This window comes from Aquarana catesbeiana, linkage group LG03, assembly GCF_042186555.1.
Source record: "Aquarana catesbeiana isolate 2022-GZ linkage group LG03, ASM4218655v1, whole genome shotgun sequence".
NCBI classification, from domain to species: domain Eukaryota; kingdom Metazoa; phylum Chordata; class Amphibia; order Anura; family Ranidae; genus Aquarana; species Aquarana catesbeiana.
In genome coordinates, this window is record NC_133326.1 from 55327554 (window position 1) to 55349778 (window position 22225).

Below are 22225 nucleotides of genomic sequence, written 5' to 3' on the forward strand. Positions count from 1 at the left end.
TGCTGTTTAGTTTCCTTGTCACCTCCTCCTTGTCACCTCCTCCCATGCTCTCCTCCAGGACTTCTCCCAAGTCTTTCCCATCCTCTGGAACTCCCTACTCCAATCTGTCTGACTATCTCCTACTCTTTCCACTTTTAGGCGATCCCTGAAAACCCTCCTCTTCGGAGAAGCCTATCTGTCCTCCACAACTGTACTTTTATTTTCTCCATCAGATCATCCCTCACAGTTATTACCTTTTTGTGTCACTTGACCCTCCCTTCCAGGTGGTAAGCTCTAACGAGCAAGGCCCTCTGATCCCTCCTGCATTGAATTGTATTGTCTCCCCTCATGTTGAAAAGCGCTGCGCAAACTCTTGGTGCTATATAAATCCTGTATAATAAAAATATATAAATATAATATTGCAGTGTTACATTGGTCCAGCTTGGGCCAACATAGGAATGCAAATCTCATGCCTGAGGGACTGCTGGGAAAGCTAAAGTTCTTTGTATTAGTTGACCGTAGTAGTAGTAGTAGTAGTACCCATGAAGGCCTAGTGAGAACATGCCAACTCGATGCAGGTAATGCCATGGTTTGGATTCTGCCCAGCGACCCCAGTGCTGCTAGGCAAAAGTGCTAACCACTTAGCCACTGTGTGACCAGGGTGATAGCTGTGATCTTCCAGGTCCTGTGCCAAGTGCCTTTCTATCTGCATAGTAACCAAGAGGAGGGGGCAATGGAGCTGGCATGCAACATCTGAGAGAATTTTATCAGCCCAGGTTCACACTGAGCTGCGGGAATGAAGCTGGGCGAGTTCCGCTGAACTCGCATGATTTCACTTCCACATGTCAGTCTCTAATTGGCTGCAATTTCACAGACATCTGTGCGGGTTTCTGCCCAAATGACAATGGAAATCGCACCCTAAAATTGCAAAAAGTAGTACAGAAACTACTTTTTGAAATTGGTGCGTTGTCGCAAGTGTGGCGTTGCAAGATTAGCACCAATGTGAACCAGGGCTTAAGTGCATATATCCAACTCCGAATGATCACATATTTTCTTGTGATTTTTTTTTTTTTTTTTTTTTAATTACAATGAATGTAAAGCATTCTCTGGGTGGATGAAGTGGAGTTCTTGACTTCGCTGCCTGCCGCTCCACCTCACCCAACCAGAGAATGCTTTGTATTCGTTGAAAAAATTACAAGGCTTTCTCCGAATGGTGGCAGTGCCAAGCGTGTAACCCCCCCCCTGGTCACTATGCAGAAGGGAAGCCTCCTAGTACAGGACCCCGAAGATCGCTGCTATTACTGTAGTAGTGGTGATTACTACACTGATTTTCAGCTTCCCCAGCAGTCCATCAGGTATGAAATATGCATGTATTTACATTGGCCCAAACAGAACCAATTTAGCTATACAATAAAAATCATATCCAGACTTCAGCTTTAACCCTTCTTTCAGAGTTTTTAGTCATTTCTCACATTACAGAATTTTTCAGTATCCTGTCTCTGCTTAAACACAAGTGTGACTTTCAAAAGAGCACTGCTTAATAACCGCTGATTTAAAATATAACAAAAAAAAGTATCTACTAACAATGTTTAGCAGCTGACTACCAATCTGTTTTCCTTGACTAAAGCTGTAATTTAAACCAAGTCTCCGCAACAAGAACATGCATGCACTTTTCCGCTAATGCCGCATACAGACGACCGGACTTTACGGCATACGTTGCCCAGCGGACTTTTCGACGGACTTTACGACTGAACGGACTTGCCTACACATGATCAACCAAAGTCCGACGGATTCGTACGTGATGACGTACGACCGGACTAAAACAAGGAAGCTCATAGCCAGTAGCCAATAGCTGCCCTAGCGTCGGTTTTTGTCAGTCGGACTAGCATACAGACGAGCGGACTTTTCGACCGGACTCGAGTCCGTCGGATAGATTTGAAACCTGTTTCAAATCTAAGTCCGTCAAACTTTTGAGAACACAAAGTTCGCTGGAGCCCACACACGATCGAATTGTCCGACGAAATCCGGTACGCCGGACCAAGTGTGCCGCAAAGTCCGATCGTGTGTACGCGGCATAAGACATAGGGGCGGCGCGGTAGACCTCAAAGACCACAGATGTACTGTTATTGAAACCAATTATCTGCAATGCTGTGTGCAGTTTTCTTTAATCGCACAAGTATATGTAAACCTTCTTTGTCACCTATAAACACTGTTTCCTTCATTAATTTAATAATGTGAACAAAATTTCCTATCCAATGTATACTTCTAAAAATGCATTTTGAAAAAGCTCTGGAAAATTGAAGCTGATAATGCTTATAGGTCAGTGACGGTGAACCTTGGCACCCCAGATGTTTTGGAACTACATTTTCCATGATGCTCATGCACTCTGCAGTGTAGGTGAGCATCATGGGAAATGTAGTTCCAAAACATCTGGGGTGCCAAGGTTCGCCATCACTGTTATAGGCACATAACGGATTAGTGGCCAGTGTATTCTCTTAGCTTATATCATCTTCATTGGGATCTGGATATAAAACCTAGTGATCAGACATCTAGTCTGATATTACGTCAGCACCTGAAATAGGAAACCTGTCCTCCTTGCATGCTGTGTGAAATTTGCCAAAGCTTAGATTTCAGGACATGAGTTTAGGAAACGGCTTGTTATAGACTGGCATTGGTTCAGTTGTCCAATTTAACTTCACCAGCTGCAGAATCCTATTACTGCTTGAGTACATTTCGTGCTGCCAGTTAAGTCATTATTTGCCCCTTTGGAGTCAACAGAGCGTAGATTGCACCATAGATAACGTATGGGATATTATGCTACATAAGCCATATGGTTCGTAACTTCAGCTGGGCTTTAAAGTTGTTGGAAAGCCTCAAGGTTTTTCACCTTAAAGCAGTCTATGCATTGAGGTGAAAAACCTTCTGTGCTGCAGCTCCCCCCAGACCCCCCCCCCCTTTTTCTTACCTGAGCCTGATCCAATCCAGCGATGTGGCTCCAGCCAACATCTCTTTCCTCTTTGATAGCAGCGGGAGCCATTGGCTCATGCTGCTGGCAATCAAATCCAGTGACATGGGGCGGGGCTGTGTCCCGCTGTCTGTGTTAATGGACGCAGCAGCAGGACTCAGGAGGGTGCCCGCATGGGTGCCCCCATGGAAAGCAGCTTTTCATGGGGGCACCCGATTAAGAGGAGGGGCCAGGACACCCCAGAGGAAGAGGATTGAGGATGCTCTGCAAAATGATTGCACAGAGCAGGTAAGTATAGGCATGTTTGTTGTTTTTATTTTTTTTAAAAAGGGGGTTTACAAGCACTTTGAGTGCTTCTCCACTTTTTAATCACTCTAGTGTCATTGGGGAAGGAGGGGGGGTGTCAACTTTAATGCCAGTTTCTGAGGGCGTTGCTTAGAATCTCATGTCTTTTGTACAGGATTGCAGACCACTCTCAGGATAAAGTCGGTCAGGTGTAATTGAATGTCCATGTTTGTGGACGGGTTTTTTGATCTGGATGCATCGTGCTAGTCTGGTTTGCCAATACCTGTCTTACCACCTTATAGCAGACAATAGCAAACCACCCCATTGCCACCCTGAAACATGGGCTCTGGATGTTCTTCATCCAGTGTCGATTTAAACATAGCCTTTAAAGTGATTGTAAGGCTTCGCTTTTTTTTTTTTTTAAATAACAAACATGTCATACTTACCTCCACTGTGCAGTTCATTTTGTACAGAGTGGCCCCGAACCTCGAATTCTGGGGTCCCCCAGCGGCACTGGTAGCTCCTTCCTGCATCATATAACCCCCTAGGAGAAGCACTCTCCTGGGTGGTTACCTTGCGGGCGCGCTCCCGAGTTCAGCATTTGCGTCCATAGATGCAGAATGCCTAACTCGGCCCCGGTGCCCGCGTCATTGGATTTGATTGACAGCAGAGGGAGCCAATGGCTGCACTGCTATCAATCTATCCAATCAAGAGCCGAAACGGGCAGAGGGGAAGAGCGCGTGTGAATCACAGGACTCGGGTGAGTAAAGCAGGGAGGGGGTTGGGGGGCCGGTCAGTGACAGAAGTTATGCATCAAGATGAGAAAATATGAGGGTTTACAACCCCTTTTAAGTTGTAAAAGACACACACCGGCAGATTTACTTTAAATTTGTGGCCTAAAAATTGTCTAAGGTAAAAACACTGCCGTGGTGCCCAAAAGTGAGTGTGGTAGTTTTCAAAATATTTCTTTTGTCCTGTGAAGTCTTTCGTTTTCCAAGTCGTACAAAGCACTGCCTTTTATATTAGGCTACTTTCACACTTAAAGTGGTGTTCCGACCGAAATTATACTTTTTAAATAAAAATACCCCTATAATACACAAGCTTAATGTATTCTAGTAAAGTTAGTCTGTAAACTAAGGTCTGTTTTGTTAGTTTATAGCAGTAGTTTGTTATTTTATAAACTTACAGCAGGCCGTGGCCATCTTAAGTGTGGGCATCTGAAGCCAGACTGTATTTCTTCCTGGATCTCATCCTTGCAGATCTCGCACATGCTCAGTGCAGCACAAGCAGTGTAATAGGTTTCAGGTCAGGTTTCCATAGCAACGGCAGTGTCAGAGGAAGTTGCTGCCCCTTCCCAGAAGGCATTGCAAACAGGAAATGATGCGATGGGCCGCGGGCAGGGAGGAGGAAGTGAAAAATGAATACAGTAGATATACAGTAAGTGCTGAGAAAAAAATTAAAAAATATCCAATTTGTTTACAGTGCACAGTTTAGTGAGGGATGCTGAAGAGTTGTAAAAGTGGGTGGAACTCCACTTTAAGCATCACGTTTTCAAGCTTTTTTTGGAGCAGAATTGCATGTTTTTGCAGCTTTTGTCAGTAAAATGTGTGGACTGCTGCTGTAAAAGTGGTGGAGAGCTGTTTTTTGAGCAGAAAACACTTGGGAAAAAAAGCTTATGTCGTGCTTTTTCAAGCGTTTCCATTATAGTCTATGGGGACAGAAATGCTGAATTCTGCTTGAAAAGTAGGTTGTGTAATTTTGTGAGCGGCCGGACTCTCAGATGTGAACATTGGCTATTAAAAACAATAGGTTTTTGCTTGTTGAGCGTTTTTAAGCCTTAAGCTACAAGCTACAAAATGCTCAAGTGTCAACGGGGCCTCACTATCAGATGCAAGACTTTAGAAAGTAGAATATGCATTGGATAGTTGAAGGATAGGGATGGGGTCTAAACCAGAGCAAAGCCCTTAGTTTAACAACTCCTAAAACTCTTATATTTAACAGGGTTGTAAAGGCAGAATGTTTTTTATCTTGATGCATTCTATGCATTAAAATAAAAAGCCTTCTGTGTGCAGCAGCCACCCTCCAGCACCCCCTAATACTTACCTGCGCCCCATCTCTCTCCAGCGATGTCCACAAGTGCCTTGGCCATCCGAGATGCTCCTCCTGATTGGCTGAGACACAGCAGCGGCGCTATTGGCTCCCGCTGCTGTCAAAGTGAGCCAATCAGGAGAGAGAGGCCGGGGCTCCATATCTAAATGGACACAGGGATCTGTGACCCGGCTCGGGTGCCCCCATAGCAAGCTTCTTGCTGTGGGGGCACGCGACAGGAGGGAGGGGCCAAGAGCAGTGAAGAGAGACCCGAGAAGAGGAGGATCGGGGCTGTCCTGTGCAAAACCACTGCAACAGAGGAGGTAAGTATGACATGTTTATTTTTTTAAGAGAAGAAAAACGAGACTTTACAATCACTTTAAGACATGCCATGAATGAAAATGGTCAAAGTTCCTTATGCTCTTAACCAAACTGTCAAACCATCAAGTGGCCATTGATCAGTGTGCAGCTATATGGCAACTACAACTCAAACAGGGGCTAAGATTGCAGCTTCTTTAGCTGTAGTGGTTAGGAGGGTTTAGTTCCGCTTTTATTGCCAGGAAGGGGCAAGGCTTACAGCTGACTTGGACAGAATTCCTGTGTATACTATTGTTCACAAAATGTTGTCACTTGTTTTGCAAAAGCGCAAACCTACTACTCTGCAATCAGAGATGCCTTCTAATAGTTGAGGAGGACAAGAAAGTTGGCTGGATTTAATAAAGTAAATCTTAAGCTGGCCATCACCTGAGGAAGAAGCCAAAATCCAGGAAGCTAAACCAGACTTTGATGTCAACAGAGCACCGCCAGGAAAAAAATGTAATTTATAGCTGCTTTTGAAATCTGTAAAGAAAAGGATTGGTGCCTGGGTTTGATGGTATTAATACATGCAGACCCTGTGCTTGCTGCCACAGTTATTCATCTTCTTTCACGCTCCTTCAATATTAGATAACAATACCATTATTCATGTTAGAGCTTTGCTCTAAATATCTTACAACAATGCATGGTCTTGCAAGGGAGAATTTATATTAACTTTGTCGACTATAAGGAAGCTTTTGACAGCACACAGAAAGCTAGTCTTTGACGCTGTGTGAGAGCTTAATTTATCACCACCCCATTTAGCTCAACTTTACGTAGAAAGTGGGTTTATAGGGATCTGCACATTAAAGTCAAGTATGTGTGATGTCCACAGTTATTTTCAGCCCTTCTATCGATTGGGTTATGCAGCTGACTACTAATGGTACACCCAGCGGTATCGAGTGAACTTTTTTCAAACAGCCTAGACTTTTCAAACATTTAATGTCCCATACTCAGAGCTATATGCTGGAGAAGACTTATTTGTTCACCTTTTCCAGTAGAATTGAAGATGAACCACATGAAGATGAATATTAGGACTTTGTACATCCATACACAAGAACTAGTGAATATTTTACACCAAGACTTGCTTAATAGATACTTTCAACTACTTGGATAAATGCACTGGCTTTAAAAGTACACCCGGCAAAGTAAGAACAGTGGACAGTAGTTTGAGGTTCTACTGCATCATCTATACCAGGGGTGTCCTACCTTTTCACCTACCTGGCTTACATTGAAAGAAGAGGAATTGTCTTGGGTCACACACATAAAATATACTAACAACAATGATAGCTGATGAGCAGAAAAAGACTGGTAGATCACAAGTTAACGATCACCGATATGGATAAAGTTCCCTGTTTGAGTAATAAAACTTCATATTTTTTTTTTTTTGGTAATACTTTTATTATGGTAGAAGAGGGCAACATAAAACGTTATTAGCAATTCTCAATGAATTCTCAAGATGCTCATCAAAAATTTTGGTTCTGATTTTGCCCTTTGTGTGCTTTATCCTTGAAAATAGTATCTCACAAATATAGGTGCTGCCGAAAACTGGTGACATGAATAAGGTGTGATTGTGAAGAGTGGGACAGTTTGCTTTGGGTAGATAAAACGTATAAAAGTCCAGCAAAGAGATACTGTTAAAGGTTTTACGGTTTTGTGTTGGGTTGCAGGTTGGACACCCCTGATCTATACTAAACTATGTTTGTGCCTCGTCACCACTGCTATACGGTTTGGAATGTTGACACGTGGCTGAAATTGCATTGCCTTAGTTATTGTACAAATCCGAGAAGGACTTTATCCATCTTGTGTGCTCAGAAGATCTCAAAATATGTCCTTCTTACACCGTGTCCTATCAAAGACTTATGCACCATCATAGTACAAAATTTTAAAGTTGAATGAGAAATGTAAAACGTGATACGGATTTACCTCATCTGTATCCCCTTACATGGAGGTGTACTGTGGAGTTAGAACTTGGGAGCCCAATGTGGACTTGGCTAACTAACTAGATAAGCTAAGACGTGTAAAGGGGTAATGCTAACAGGTACTTGTTGACCAAAAAATAAGGATGCTGCACATCAGCAGTATGGTTACGTTATACAATTTCAAGGCCACTTTAGGGGAATGGGACCCTACTTGATGATGGGCTTTCATTCATGGTGGTATCTCCCTTGCCTTATAACCCTAGTAATTGAAGTGGGTAATCTTTAATTTTCATATTGCTCAGGTTTTTGTGAGATATTTGTTATGCCATTTTTGTTTATAACATGGTTGTTATAATTATGAATATGCAAAACTGTAAATATTATAATAATTTGTTTCTTTAACTTCATTTCTATATTCACATCTTCAGGACTAACCATTTGCATTCCCTCTTTGTGACGGTGTTAAATGGCTATAGCTGAAGCATCTAGCATACATACTGTGTGGCTAGACTTGTGTTCGAAGATTCTGTTGTCCTTTGTATCCAGATGTTCAGTGTGTTTTATTGAAGTGTAGCTCTAGTCTGTGTAGACTTAGGTGAAAAATGCATTGACTTTGGCAGAGGTTCTGGTTTTATTCATAGTAAATCAAAACTTCTGTACACTTGGAAAAGGACACTGTATGTACTGATGTATACCAGGGAGGTGATTGTGGTTTGGTTTTGGCAGCATACAGTTGACTTTCAGTAACAGGCAAACAAAATGGGGTCACTTGGTGCAGTTCCTGAAAGTTTCGCCTTGTCTGAGAGGGAAAAAAAAAATCTGGAGTTGGTCTGCATCCTCGCATCTATCTCTTATCCACAGCGATGACATAAAGTTCTTTTTATTAATCACTGGTTTTTGTCAGATCTTCGGTATTCTCAGACATTTGCCTGTACTATCCAGGCTGTTTTTCAGTTTTCTTGCCTTGACATCATTCTCCTTTCCATGGCATGGATGTAATTGCAAAGATCTTTTTGATATCCTTGAACAACAGGCCAGGCTTGTAGGCGCCATCAAAGGCCCAGATGAATGATCTATAAATGCAATGTAGAAAGTAAATGTGGGCTTCAACATTGAACTGATTAGCATTTTTTTTTTTTTTAAATGTACAACTTTCTGAATTAAATTAGATTTTTGTTAAGCAACACCATAGCATAACATCCAGATAATAGGCCGCACATCAAAGACAAAGAACCAAGGTTTATTGCAGTTGCTCCACATGTGTCGTGGCTTTGGGCGGCAGTGAGTGGTGTGCTGTCATTGTAATAAGCCTTGGCTGGAGTTGAACGTCTTCGATCTGCGGGCCCAGTGCTGGCTTTAGAAGGGTTTCCTCCTGAACCGGCCTAGATTCAATCTGTCTATGGCCAGCTTAAGTTATAGATTGTCCAGGAAAATACTTTTTTTGTAAATATTGTAGTGTAATGTATGACTTGTCAGTCCAAATGACCTGTGTAATGTGTATTCTTACAGTCAATAAAATTTGAGAAAAACATCATTTAATTTCTATGTTAAGGGATCCCCAAACTTCAAGTGCTCCGGGCCCCCAAGGTCTAAAGCCTAGCACCCCGGCTGATTGTTGACCGGTTCAATAGAAAACATTCCGCCCATGTGTATGGCAGCCGGTCTGATAGAAGCCAGCCAAAAGGGTCTGCTGACCGGTGTGTTCTGGTGGTGGTGGTGAGGGGGGGGGCGTCCCCCTGTCATAAGCACAGCAGGGGAGATTGCTGTACAAACATTGGATTGTTAGTACAGCGACCTAGGCTGTCAGTTTATTTTTCGTTCAACCCACTGGTGGTGCATGCAAGACTTTAATTCGGCACTGTGCAGGTGGTTATTTGGATAGTGGCGTATAGTGAAGCAGGAGACTGCAGGGCCTTGGCATCTGGCTGATTGCGGGAAATTGAGAAGGATACAGGCCGGCCTGTGAGCGTTGAGAGGTAGGGATGTACCAATATGTATTTTTTTTTTTTTTTTTAATTTATTTTTTCAATCTACAAATACCAATGCTTTTGATTAAGTACTCACTGATACCGAGGATCGATACTTTTTGGTCTGATTTGCGTCCATACAAAATCAATTGTCGCAAATCGCACAGCAAAGAATCCCATGCGATTTGAACAGAAATGCGGTGCAATTCAAGTCCGAAACGCATGCTGTTTCCCCACTGCTTCTGTGTGAACCCAGGCTTGTCATAGTGATTTCAGCCTGGGTTCACACAGGAGTAATGCAGGAAACTGCATGGGGTTCGTACTGGAATTGCACCGCATTCCTGTACAAATCGCATGGGATTCTTTGCATTGCATTTTGCGCCCATTCAATTTGGACGCAAAGAATCCATTTTAGTATCGGGAGCATTTTCACAAGTACCTCGTGAAAATACTCTGTATCGGCACCGATGTCAGTATTGGAGCATCCCTAGTGACGGGTTGGGTTCATTTAGCGCCATAGCACGTTTGGCTTGATATTTTAGAAAGGTCTGCAAGCTGTCATGGAAAACATGAATTGTTTTTACGGCATGTTTTTGCTTTTAGCTGTTGGCCCTTGCATTGATAAAAGTAACCAATATACTCTATATTACCAAAAGTATTGGGATGCCTGCCTTTACGCGCACATGAACTATAATGGCATCCCAGTCTTTAACCCCATACACACTATTAGATTTTCTGCAGATTTTTGTCTTCAGATTTACCAAAACCATATAATATGAGGTCAAACCTTAAGAGTTTCAATTTGTATGCAATCAGGCAGGCCCTTGCACTACATTGTTTTGGTAAATCTGAAGACAAAAATCTTCAGAAAATCTAATAGTGTGTATGGGGCCTTAGTCCGTAGGGTTCAATATTGAGTTGGCCTACACTTTGCAGCTATGATTGCTTCAACTCTTCTGGGAAGGCTTCCACAAGGCTTAGGAGTGTGTCTATGGGAATGTTTGACCATTTTTCCAGAAGTGCATTTGTGAGGTCAGGCACTGATGTGAATGAGAAGGCCTGGCTTGCAGTCCTTGTTTTTATTCAACCCAAAGGTGTTCTATCGGGTTGAGCTCAGGACTCTGGGGTGGAGGAACTTGACTGACAAACATGCTCATCCATGTCTTTATGGACCTTGCTTTGTGCACTGGTGTGCAGTCATGTTGGAACAGGAAGGGGTCCTCCCCAAACTGTTCCCACAAAGTTGGGAGCATGAAATTGTTCAAAATGTCTTGGTATACTGACGCCATAAGACCCCTTTCACACTGAGGCACTATAGCGCTAAAAATAGCGCCTGCAAAGTCACTATAAAGCGTCTCTTCTGTCACTCCAATGTGAAAGCCCGAGGGCTTTCACACTGGGGCGGTGCGCTGGCAGGACATCAAAAAAGTCCTGTAAGCAGCTTCTTTGAGATGCTTTAGGGCGCCCCTGCTCATTGAAATCAATGGCCAGTGCCGGGAAAGCTCATCTGCGAGGGTTAAAGGCTCCCTACTAGCGGCCGAAAAGCGCCACTAAAACGACGGGCAAGCGCCGCTAAAAATAGCAGTGCTTTACCACGGACGCCCAGGTGCTGAGAGTGTGAAAGGGCTCTAATGCTGCGTACACACGGTCGGAATTTCGGCCCGCAAAAGACCGATGAGAGTTTTTCATCGGAAAATGCGACCGTGTGTATGCTCCATCAGTCTTTTGCTGGCGGAGTTCCAGCCAGCAAAAGACTGAGAGCATGCTCTCAATTTTTCGGTCGGAAAAGTTCCTATCGGAAAAAGCGATCGCCTGTGGCAATTCTGACGCGCAAAATCCCTACGCATGCTTGGAAACAATTTGACGCATGCTCGGAAGCATTGAACGTCATTTTCTCGGCTCATCATAGTGTTGTACGTCACCACGTTCTTGACGGTCGGAATTTCAGCGAACTTTTGCGTGACCATGTGTATGCAAGGCAAGCTTGAGCGGAATCCCGTCGGAAAAGCCGTCCTATCTTTTTCCGACAAGAAAACCGATCGTGTGTACGCAGCATAAGTGTTCTCTTCACTGGAACTAAGTGGCCAGGCCCTGAAAAACATCCTCACACCATAATCCCCCCTCTACCAAATGATTTGGACCAGTGCACAAAGCAAGGTCCATAAAGACTTGGATGAGTGAGTTTGGGGTGGAGGAACATGAATGGCCTGCACAGACTCCTGACTTTAAACCCGATGGAACACCTTTGGGATGAATTAGAGCAGAGACTGTGAGCCAGGCCTTCTCGTCTAACATCAGGGCCTGATCTCACAAATGCAAGAATGAATAATGGAAGGATGGTTAAACATTCCCATAGACCAGTGATGGCGAACCTTGGTACCCCAGATGTTCTGGAGCTACATTTCCCATGATGCTCATGCACTCTGCAGTGTAGTTGAGCATTATGGGAAGTGTAGTTCCAAAACACCTGGGGTGCCAAGGCTCGCCATCACTGTCATAGACAAACTCCTAAGCCTTGTGGAAAGCCTTCCCAGAAGAGTTGAAGCTGTTATAGCTGCAAATGGTGGGCCAACTCAATATTGACCCCTACGGGCTAAGACTGGGATGCCATTCAAGTTGGTGTGTAAAAGCAGGCGTCCCAATACTTTTGGTAATATAGTGTATGTCCTCCTTATTAGTAAGGATGGGCTCAAGCATTTTCAACTCCACGTGCCTGCCTGGAAGCTGACACTGCGCAGCACTAATCACAGGCAGTGAGACATTTCCTGGTCCGCGGCTGCACCGATCAGGAAATGTCTCTGCCTGTGATTAGCCCTGCACAGTGTCAGCTTCCAGGCAGGCGCATGCAGTTGCGAACACGCCTGACCCCCTCCTTACTTATTAGCATTGCTAGGACTTTCAACTACAGTGGAACCTCGAATTACGAGCATAATCCATTCCAGGAGTATGCTCGTTAATCCAAAGTACTCGCATATCAAAGCGAGTTTTCCCATTGAAGTCAGTGGAAATGAAAATAATTTGTTCCGCATTGACTTCAATGGGATGCAATACCGCATGTGGCCAGAGGCGGGGGGGGGGTGCAGGAGAGCCTCGGAAATGGCTGAAAAGGTCCAAGGACACTTCTGCTGACCTCGGCAGACCTCGGAAAGACTTACTACCCAAGATTTGCCGAGGTCAGCTGTGCTGTACTCGAGCCTTTCCGTGCATTTCCGAACGTGATGTTCAGCTCGGCTCTGGCGCCTCCCCCAACCTCAGGCCAAAAGCGGTACTGCACACCGCTTTGGTCTGAATCGTGCTCGTTTTGCGGGACAACACTCGCAAACTGAGTTACGATTTTTAAAAATACAGTGCTTGTATTGCAAAATGCTCGTTAACCACGTTACTCGCAGTCCGAGGTTCCACTGTATATAGAGAACATAAGTAGTTCAACAGCTTACCCAACATGCTGGGGTTTCTAGTTCATGACCACAGTTTTGAGGTTTTCGGTTTTAAATTTCTGATCTTCAGACCAGAGACATTGACTTCGTTTATTTACATAATGTTCATCCTCTTATGTACCAAAGGGCAATATCATTCATATGTGAATCTAGAGATTGCACTGTAGCAGAAGTGATCTATAGCCTGACCTGACTTGGCTTGGTAAAAAGCAGCGTCCCTGGCAAGTAAATGAGCTCAATAAAATAATTTCCAGTGAGAGAGGTTAAAAGTGCAGCTGGGCTCTGTGTCCCACGCTCTGGATCCCTGGTGTCATTTGTTCCCACTGGCAACTGCTTCCCTGCCAAGGAACTTTCAGAAACAAACAAAAAAAAAAAAAGTCCTAAAACCAGAAAAAAAAATGTCTGTGTGAAGCCGAAAGCAGCAATGCCTGGATTTTCAACTTTCTGCCAATATTCTTGTGCGATTGCTGATTTTTTTTTTTTTTCCACATTGCACAGATGACAATGACCACCAGCTGTGTCTGATAACGCCTTCACACACACAGTCCTGTAACAGAATGCCATGAACTCATAAAAAGAAACAAAAAATGCAGTAATTGGGCAGCGCAACAAAAACTGCTTGGCTTTGTCTGTTTTAGGTGGTAAACTGTATTCTGCCAATAAAGTTCTCATCTCCTTGCCTGTGACAGAACAATAAAAAATAAAAAAAAAGGTGCTAGTGGCTGGCTCAGATTCTGTAGAATCATTAGTAATTCTGCCTCGTTCTTCTTAATAATTCTACAATGCTTTCTTAAGCTAATGATCACCTAAAAGAAACTTTAATGACTATTTTGCCTACAACTCCTATCTTTAATTACAGGCTTCAATTTCTTCGCTGACACTAATTTGAATGTAAACCTTGCTTACCTCTCTTCTGGCTCTCAGCGTTAGAGATGCAGTGCCTTGCATTCTGACAGCTGTTCTTACCCAGAATCCTCTCTAACGAGCAGAATTTCACCACTTACTATGGTTCCATTCTGTTCTTTAAAATCTTATTTTCCATTCTCCGCTCATTAACTCTTCTATAGTGCTATTTCTTTGGGCAGAGCACTAACTACATGCGACCATAATGTTCAGTATTTTCTATTGGGATTTTAACTGATATCAAACATTCTTTCTTCTTCCCCTTCTTGACTTCGGTCTCTGAAGGCAGCAGGCTCCCTGGAGTGAAGAGAAACGGCCAGGATTTAGACTATTGTCTGCCCTGAACAGGTGAACTTTTTCAGCCATATTTTTTTCCATTTTTTTTTTTTTTTCCTTTTTAAACTTTTTTTTTTTCTTCCTCTTTCTGGATGCATTACATAACCGGGTTTAGCTCACCAGCACATTGGAATTATAAAGCCTGTAGCTATTCTTTCAATTTCCAATTCTGACGCAGTGGGCTGATTGACACCAGCAACACTTAAAAATGCCTTCCAGTAATGCACATTAGTAATTAGCATGTTACAGGCATTTTCAAAGTGTTGTTTATGTTATGTGTGTTTTTTTTTTTTTTTTCACTTTTTGTTATGTATTAACAAAGAAAAGAAGATAATATGATTTGGATTAAACGATCTTCCATCTTAGTCATTCCATCATTTAAAGACCTGATTGATACTAAAACGAATATACATTCTCATCCCCATAAAAATGCAAAATCCATACAAAACAAACATCCAAAACCTATATTTAAGAATTGTTTAAGGCTGCATTCACACCTGAGCGTTTTCAGCTCGTAAAACGCTCATCTCAAAAGTTCCAAAATGCCCAACAAGCAAAATCACATTCATTTAAATGGCCCCTGTTCTCATCTCAGAGTTCTGTCGCCTGACGCAAAAACTCCTGAAGCTCAAAAAAGTACATGAGCTTCTTTTTAGGCAGATTACAGGCGGCTTTCTGCTTTTTACATAGACCTTTTGACCTGTGTAAGATCGCACGACTTTCCCCCTAAAAACAATTCGCTCAGGAGTGAATGCAGCCTTATATAAGGCATACATCAAAAATGTGCTGCAAACATAATCCAGTATTGAAATCACCAGTTTAATGGGTGAATAACCCAAGTTTAAAAAGAGAATCGCCAATTCTTATTGATTCCAAGAAAGTTTGTAGAGAACATGAGGGGAAAATTAAGTTGAAAGTTCATCTAGCCATAGTGGATTTGTGTCACAGGTATGCATCATACTGTATGTGTCAACAGTATTTGGGGCAACTTAAAAATCATGCTTCTCCCCCTTAGAAATAGGAATGCTGTTCTTAAGGAGGTACTGAACTCTAGAAGTTGTGCCCCAGAAAAGGCGGTTAAAGGACAGGTATTTCCTGTGGTCTCCCTGCATCAAAAAGTTTCCCTATTACTGACTTACCATGCTTTGTTTTGGGCTGTCTCTGTGCAAGTGGCCGTCTTGGTAGAGGTATGGTTTTGATTTCTCATATTAGAGCTTTTCAGCAAGGAGAACAATGAGCAGCACAGTAGTGATTTCGTAAAATCTCACTTCAAATCTCATGAGACAGAAGCCTTAATTCTAGTACACACGGGCCAAATGTCAGGTGGCATCGGCTGGTTCAATACAAACTGGCTGACATTCGGCCCGTGTGTACTGCAGCCGGTCTGACAGATGGCTTCTGTCAATGGGGCATGACCGAAAAAGGTCTGCCGATCAGCGTTCTCAGCCCTGTCGGAACACAATAGCACAGCAGGGGAGATCGCTGTACTAACATTGCATGTTTTGTTTTTTTTGTTCAGCCCTGCTGGAGCGAACAATAAAAAAAAAAACTACTAGGGTGTACTAGGCTTTAGGCAAGCCATAGACCATGCTAACTTCTTTCCTGCAACCATGGGGGTAGCCATCCCTGCCGGGAGAAGACGGTGATTTTTGCTGGCGGCTATATGATAATTGCAAGTGAATCCGGCAGACTAGTTGTACCCAAGTTGATCGATTAACTTGAGTACATTCAGCCTGCCCAAACAAGGTTCAAATTTCAGCGGTTCCTGCTGAAATGGCCTGGATTCATACCGTCTATGGCCGGCCTTAGATCTGACAATATAGCTGTAGTGCTACAGTGAGGGAAAATAGTATTTGATCCCCTGCTGATTTTGTATGTTTGCCCACTGACAAGGAAATGATCAGTCTATAATTTTAGCAGTAAGTTTATTTTAACAGTGAGAGACAGAATAACAATAAAATATTCAGAAACACGCATTTCAAAAAAGTTATAAATTGATATGCATTTTAATGAGTGAAATAAGTGTTTGACCCCTTCGCAAAACATGACTTGGTACTTGGTGGCAAAACCCTTGTTTGCAATCACAGAGGTCAGATGTTTCTTGTAGTTGGCCACCATGTTTGCACACATCTCAGGAGGGATTTTGTCCCACTCCTCTTTTGTAGATCCTCTCCAAGTCGTTAAGGTTTCGAGGCTGACGTTTGATAACTCGAATCTTCAGCTCCCTCCACATATTTTTTTTTTTTATGGGATTAAGGTCTGGAGACTGGCTAGGCCACTCCAGAACTGTAATGTGCTTCTTCTTGAGCAACTCCTTTGTTGCATTGGCCATGTGTTTTGTGTCATTGTCATGCTGGAATACCCATCCACAATCCATTTTCAATGCCCTGGCTAAGGAAAGGAGGTTCTCGCCCAAGATTTGACAGTACATGGCCCCGTCCATCGTCCCTTTGATGCAGTAAAGTTGTCCTGTCTCCTTAGCAGAAAAACACCTAAGAAGCATAATGTTTCCACCTCCATGTTTGATGGCGGGGATGGTGTTCTTGGGGTCATAGGCAGCATTCCTCCTCCTTCTCCTCCTCCTCCAAACATGGCGAGTTGAGTTGATGTCAAAGAGCTCGATTTTGGTCTCTTCTGTCCACAACAATTTCACCCAGTTCTCCTCTGAATCATTCAGATGTTCATTAGCAAACTTCAGACGGGCCTGTACATGCTTTCTTGAGCAGTGGGATCTTGTGGGTGCTGCAGGATTGCAGTCCTTCATGGCATAGTGTTACCAATTGTTTTCTTGGTGACTATGGTCCCAGCTGCCTTGAGATCATTGACAAGATTCTCCCGTGTAGTTCTGGGCTGATTCCTCACCGTTCTCATGATCATCATGAGAGCTTGTGTTTTTTCCATTTGTGAATAATTGCACCAACTGTTGTCACCCTCTCACCAAGCTGCTTGGCGATGGTCTTGTAGCCCATTCCAGCCTTGTGTAGGTCTACAATCTTGTCCCTGACATCCATGAGATTAGGAGCACTCCGTTTAAGAGAGTGCTCCTAATCTCTGCTCGTTACCTGTATAGAAGACACCAGGGAGCCAGAAATCTTGCTGTTAGGGGATCAAATACTTATTTCACTTATTAAAATGCAAATCAATTTATAACTTTTTGAAATGCATTTTTCTGGATTTTTTTGTTCAGTCTCTCTCACTTAAAATAAACCTACCATTTAAATTGTAGACTAATCATTTCTTTGTCAGTGGGTAAACCTACAAAATGAGTGACATGCCATATTTCATGTAAAGTTTATCGTCACTGTAAAGAAGAAAAAAAAAAAAAGGGCAGGATTGTAGGGTCTATGTAAAATGTGGATGTGAGCTTACTTGTTCGCTTGGTGCCAGCATCTTGTAGGGCTGCTGGTCTCTTGCATACAAGAACAGTATAGACTCACAAGGTGTACAAGTGTGCTTCACTTGCCTATCTGGTGGCAAGGACCCTGCTAATGCAATCCAGTGTCAAAAACGCACATGACCACAGTACAGTTTGAGGGTATAAACAGGGCTGCTGTTAGAAATCACGAGGCCCCATACAGACCACCTGACTGCAACCCCCTCCCCACACGCACCCACACCCCCCCGACGAAAGTGACCGAGGACATAGTTTTGTCAGTCTTTCTCTGCAACCTGAGCTACACAGATAAATGAATAGGAAGCACTCTAAGGCTCTTCGCAAACAGAAGCAAAGTAAATATGGTTTACTATACTTCAGTGTTGAATGGACACAGGAGTGTTTGGTACCGATCACTCACTGTGTTCATTTAGGAAAGGAAGGGGCCAGAAATTGACAAATTTACAGGCCTTTTCCCCCGCTCTCAATCCTGAAACATCCGTGTGCCTGCGGCAGCTTCCGGTGGGAGAGGAGGGAAGCCGGAAGCTCTGGGGGGGAAAGGGGGCATGGACAGATGGAAGCAGTACATATGATAGAACCAATCTCCCTGCAGTGTACAGCCAGCCCTCTTGCTCAGCAGGTGCCTGGGCCCACCTTTTGAACTGATGGGGCCTGGGCCCAGTACAGGGCTGGCTGTACTGCCTTATCAGCAGCCCTAGGTATAAATCTCAAATGGTGAGGTTTAATTGGTCTGAGGCTAGATGTGAGAGAGCAGTTTCACGGGAAAAGATTGCGTGGTGGAGAGAGAACCTAGAGGAAAAGTGTAATTGAAAGGTTCATAATTGCTCATGTTCCATCCACTAAAATGATCCTACATAAGATTATTAAATACAGGTACAACTTACTGTGCTTATGAGCAAAAACTAAATCTGATCAATATAGTAATAAAAAAGGAAACCTAAAGAAGCTGCGCACAAGCCATTGACTCCAAATATATGTTAGAAGACAATTTGAAGACATGTCCATTTGTAGTTTGGTAGGTGCCAACCCAAGGATGATGTCGAAACAGAAAATAGTAGGAAGCTATCGTCACAACTGATCTCATTTCTAGGAAACATGTCAGTGAAAAGAGAAGTATTCAAGGCTCCAAGATGTACAACCATATGTAGTATGGCCAGACTGCTGGTTGGAAGCTAAACAGTGGGGACCTTGAGTGGAGAGTGAACAAGTCTTGCTTTCTGACTGCTGGTGATTGCTGGGTTGCACTTTTAGGTTCTTTTTGGGGCTTTTCCCTGTAGCTTTTTAACAACTTTTTCTGACACTTTTTAAACAGCTTTTTTTTTCTTTGCTTCCTTCAGTCTACTAATTAAGGGGAGTGGTTAATTGGTCACAGGTGCTTGAGGCCTATATAACCTTGTGCAGAATTCATTGTGAGCCTGCTCATCTTTGAGTCTGCTGGAACTCTGTCCAAGTGGAATTGGACTAAGTGATGAGTTAAAAACCAGAGTTTATAACGGGGTCCTAGTACCTGAGTGTTGTCTGAGTAGTGTGTGTGGATCGTTAGTACTTGTGTATTGTGCGTAGGTTTGCGAGTGCGCGTAGTTCTGGGAGTGGTCTGCGAGTGCGCCTAGTTCTGGGAGTGGTCTGCGAGTGCACATAGGTCTGCGAGTACCTGTGTATTGTCTTGTTGAGTATTAGTGTCAGGAAGCTACCTGTTAGGTAATTTGGACAGGGTATAATCCCTAATCCTCATTAAATTTAATAGGTACGATGCCTGGCAGGTGTGAAGAGGCGACTAGGCGACTCGTTGTGCATCTTGCGGCATGTATGCTTTCCTTGATCATCTGATCGAGGGTGAATACTGCTGTGCAAAATGTAAGCGCATTGTTTCCCTGGAAGCCCAGGTTCTGAATCTGGGGAAGCAACTGTCAGCACTGAGAAGTCCCTCCATACTAAAGGAGAGCCAGCAACGTACACGGCAGGTGCCAATTGGGGCCAGCACAGAGCCGGGTGGAGACAAAGAGGTGAAGGCACTAGCAAAGAGTAGATGGGTGACAGTCAGGAAGGGTACAAGGGGAAGTGCCAGGGAGGCTGATCCAGGGCTTGAGCATCCCAATAAGTACGCTCCATTGAGTGACATTGGTGAAACCAGTCAGGGACCAGCACTGCAGGAGCTGAAGGACTCTCATTGGGCACCAATGTCAAAGTCGGAGGCAGATGGAGTGTCCTAAAGAACGATTTTAGGAAATTAGGAGCTAAAGTGAGGAAAAGGACCTCCAAGGTAGTATTCTCAGGAATACTACCGGTACATCGAACCACACCAGAAAGGCAGAGGGAGATTAGAGAAATAAACAAGTTGCTGAAGAGCTGGTGTAGTAAGGAGGGGTTTGGCTTCCTGGAGGACTGGGACGAATTCTCGATAACCGGTACTATAGAAGGGATGGACTGCACCTAAATGAGGAGGGTGCAGATCAGCTGGGAATGAAGATGGCCAAAAAGTTAGAGGGGTTTTTAAACTAGGCGATGGGGGGGTCCAGAGGTAGAGATAGTCAGCACGGAACATATTCCAGAGGGTAGTATTGGGGGCATTAGTGGTAGGTTGACCAAAGCACATAAACCCAAGGAATCCTTGTGGGTAGAGCTCCAAAGGGATGAAGCTAAGGGGAAAATAATACTGGGAGTATGCTATAGGCCCCCTAACCTGAGGGAGGAAGGGGAGACAGATCTCCTATCATAATTTAGATTAGCAGCAAGGATGGGAAGTGTTATCATAATGGGGGATTTTAACTATCCAGACATAGACTGGGCGGAGGGAACCGCGCATTCATCTAAGGCTCGCCAGTTCCTAAATGTCTTGCAGGACAATTTTATGGGTCAGATGGTAGATGCACCAACTAGAAATAAAGCGTTACTGGATCTAATGATTACCAAAAATACAGACCTGATCACGGATGTGGAAATACGGAGTAATTTAGGTAACAGCGATCACAGGTCAATTGGCTTCAGTATAAATCACACAAATAGGAAACATAAGGGGAATATAAAGACACTGAATTTCAAAAGAGCCAACTTCCCTAAACTACGAACCTTGCTAGAAGGCATAAATTGTGATAAAATCTTAGGAACAAAGAACACGTGGGAGAGATGGGTTTGCTTTAAGAGCATATTGAATAAAGGCATTAGCCAATGCATCCCATTGGGTAATAAATTTAAAATGGCGAACAAAAGTCCTGGATGGCTTAACTCCAATGTAAAAATGCATATAAAAGCAAAGGAGAAGGCCTTCAAAAAATACAAGGTTGAGGGATCATCATCAGCATTCAGACTTTATAAAGAATATAACAAGAAATGTAAGGGTGCAATAAGGACGGCTAAGATAGAATATGAAAGACACATAGGGGAGGAGAGCAAAAAAAATCCCAAGAAATTCTTTAAGTATGTAAACAGTAAAAAAGGGAGGACAGACCATATTGGCCCCATAAAGAATGAGGAAGGACATCTGGTTACAAAGGATTTAGGAGATGGCGAAGGTATTGAATTTATTCTTCTCCTCAGTCTTCACAAGGGAATCGGGGGGCTTCAATAACCAAAACTGCAGTGTTTATCTTCATGACACATCACAGGAAACACCTCCATGGTTAACAGAGGACAGAATTAAAATTAGACTTGGAAAACTTAACATTAATCACCGGGACCAGATGGCTTGCACCCGAGGGTACTTGGGGAACTCAGTCAAGTAATTTCCAGACCATTGTTCCTAATTTTTACTGACAGTGTACTGACTGGAATGGTACCAGCTGATTGGAGAAAAGCCAATGTAGCACCAATATTTAAAAAGGGCCCAAAATACATCCCTGGGAATTACAGACCAGTTAGCCTATCATCAATAGTATGTAAACTCTTGGAGGGGATGATAAGGGACTATATACAAGATTTTAGTGATGAGAACGGTATCATTAGCAGTAATCAGCATGGATTCATGAAGAATCGTTCTTGCCAAACCAATCTATTAACCTTCTATGAGGAGCTGAGTTGCCATCTAGATAAAGGAAGGCCCGTAAACGTGGTGTATCTGGATTTTGCAAAAGCATTTGACACAGTTTCCCATAAACGCTTACTGTACGAAGTAAGGTCCGTTGGCATGGACCATAGGGTGAGTATATGGATTGAAAACTGGGTACAAGGGCGACTTCAGAGGGTGGTGATAAATAGGGAGTACTCGGAATGGTCAGGGGTGGGTAGTGGGGTCCCCCCAGGGTTCTGTGCTGGGACCAATCCTGTTTAATTTGTTCATAAACCTGGAGGATGGGGTAAACAGTTCAATCTCTGTATTTGCAGACGATACTAAACTAAGCAGGGCAATAACTTTTCCGCAGAATGTGGAAACCTTGCAAAAAGATCTGAACAAATTAATGGGGTGGGCAACTACATGGCACATGAAGTTCAATGTAGAAAAATGTAAAATAATGCATCTGGGTGACAAAAATATGAATGCAATCTATACACTGGGGGAGAACCTCTGGGGGAATCTAGAATGGAAAAGGACCTGGGGGTCCTAGTAGATGATAGGCTCAGCAATGGCATGCAATGCCAAGCTGCTGCTAACAAAGCAAACA

At 43.4% G+C, this 22225-nt stretch overlaps 1 protein-coding gene across 2 annotated transcripts in view; it reads left to right on the forward strand.

Moving 5' to 3' along the window:
• CRTC3 (CREB regulated transcription coactivator 3) overlaps nucleotides 1-22225 on the forward strand; it is a 221507-nt gene that overhangs the window by 105784 nt on the left and 93498 nt on the right. Inside the window, exon 5 of one of the 2 annotated variants that reach the window (XM_073618561.1) lies at nucleotides 14186-14248. The exons of the other annotated variant lie outside the window; for it this stretch is intronic. Within the exon in view, the coding sequence (XP_073474662.1) occupies nucleotides 14186-14248 (63 nt within the window). The remainder of the gene's footprint in view (nucleotides 1-14185; nucleotides 14249-22225) is intronic. 2 annotated transcript variants of the gene reach the window in all.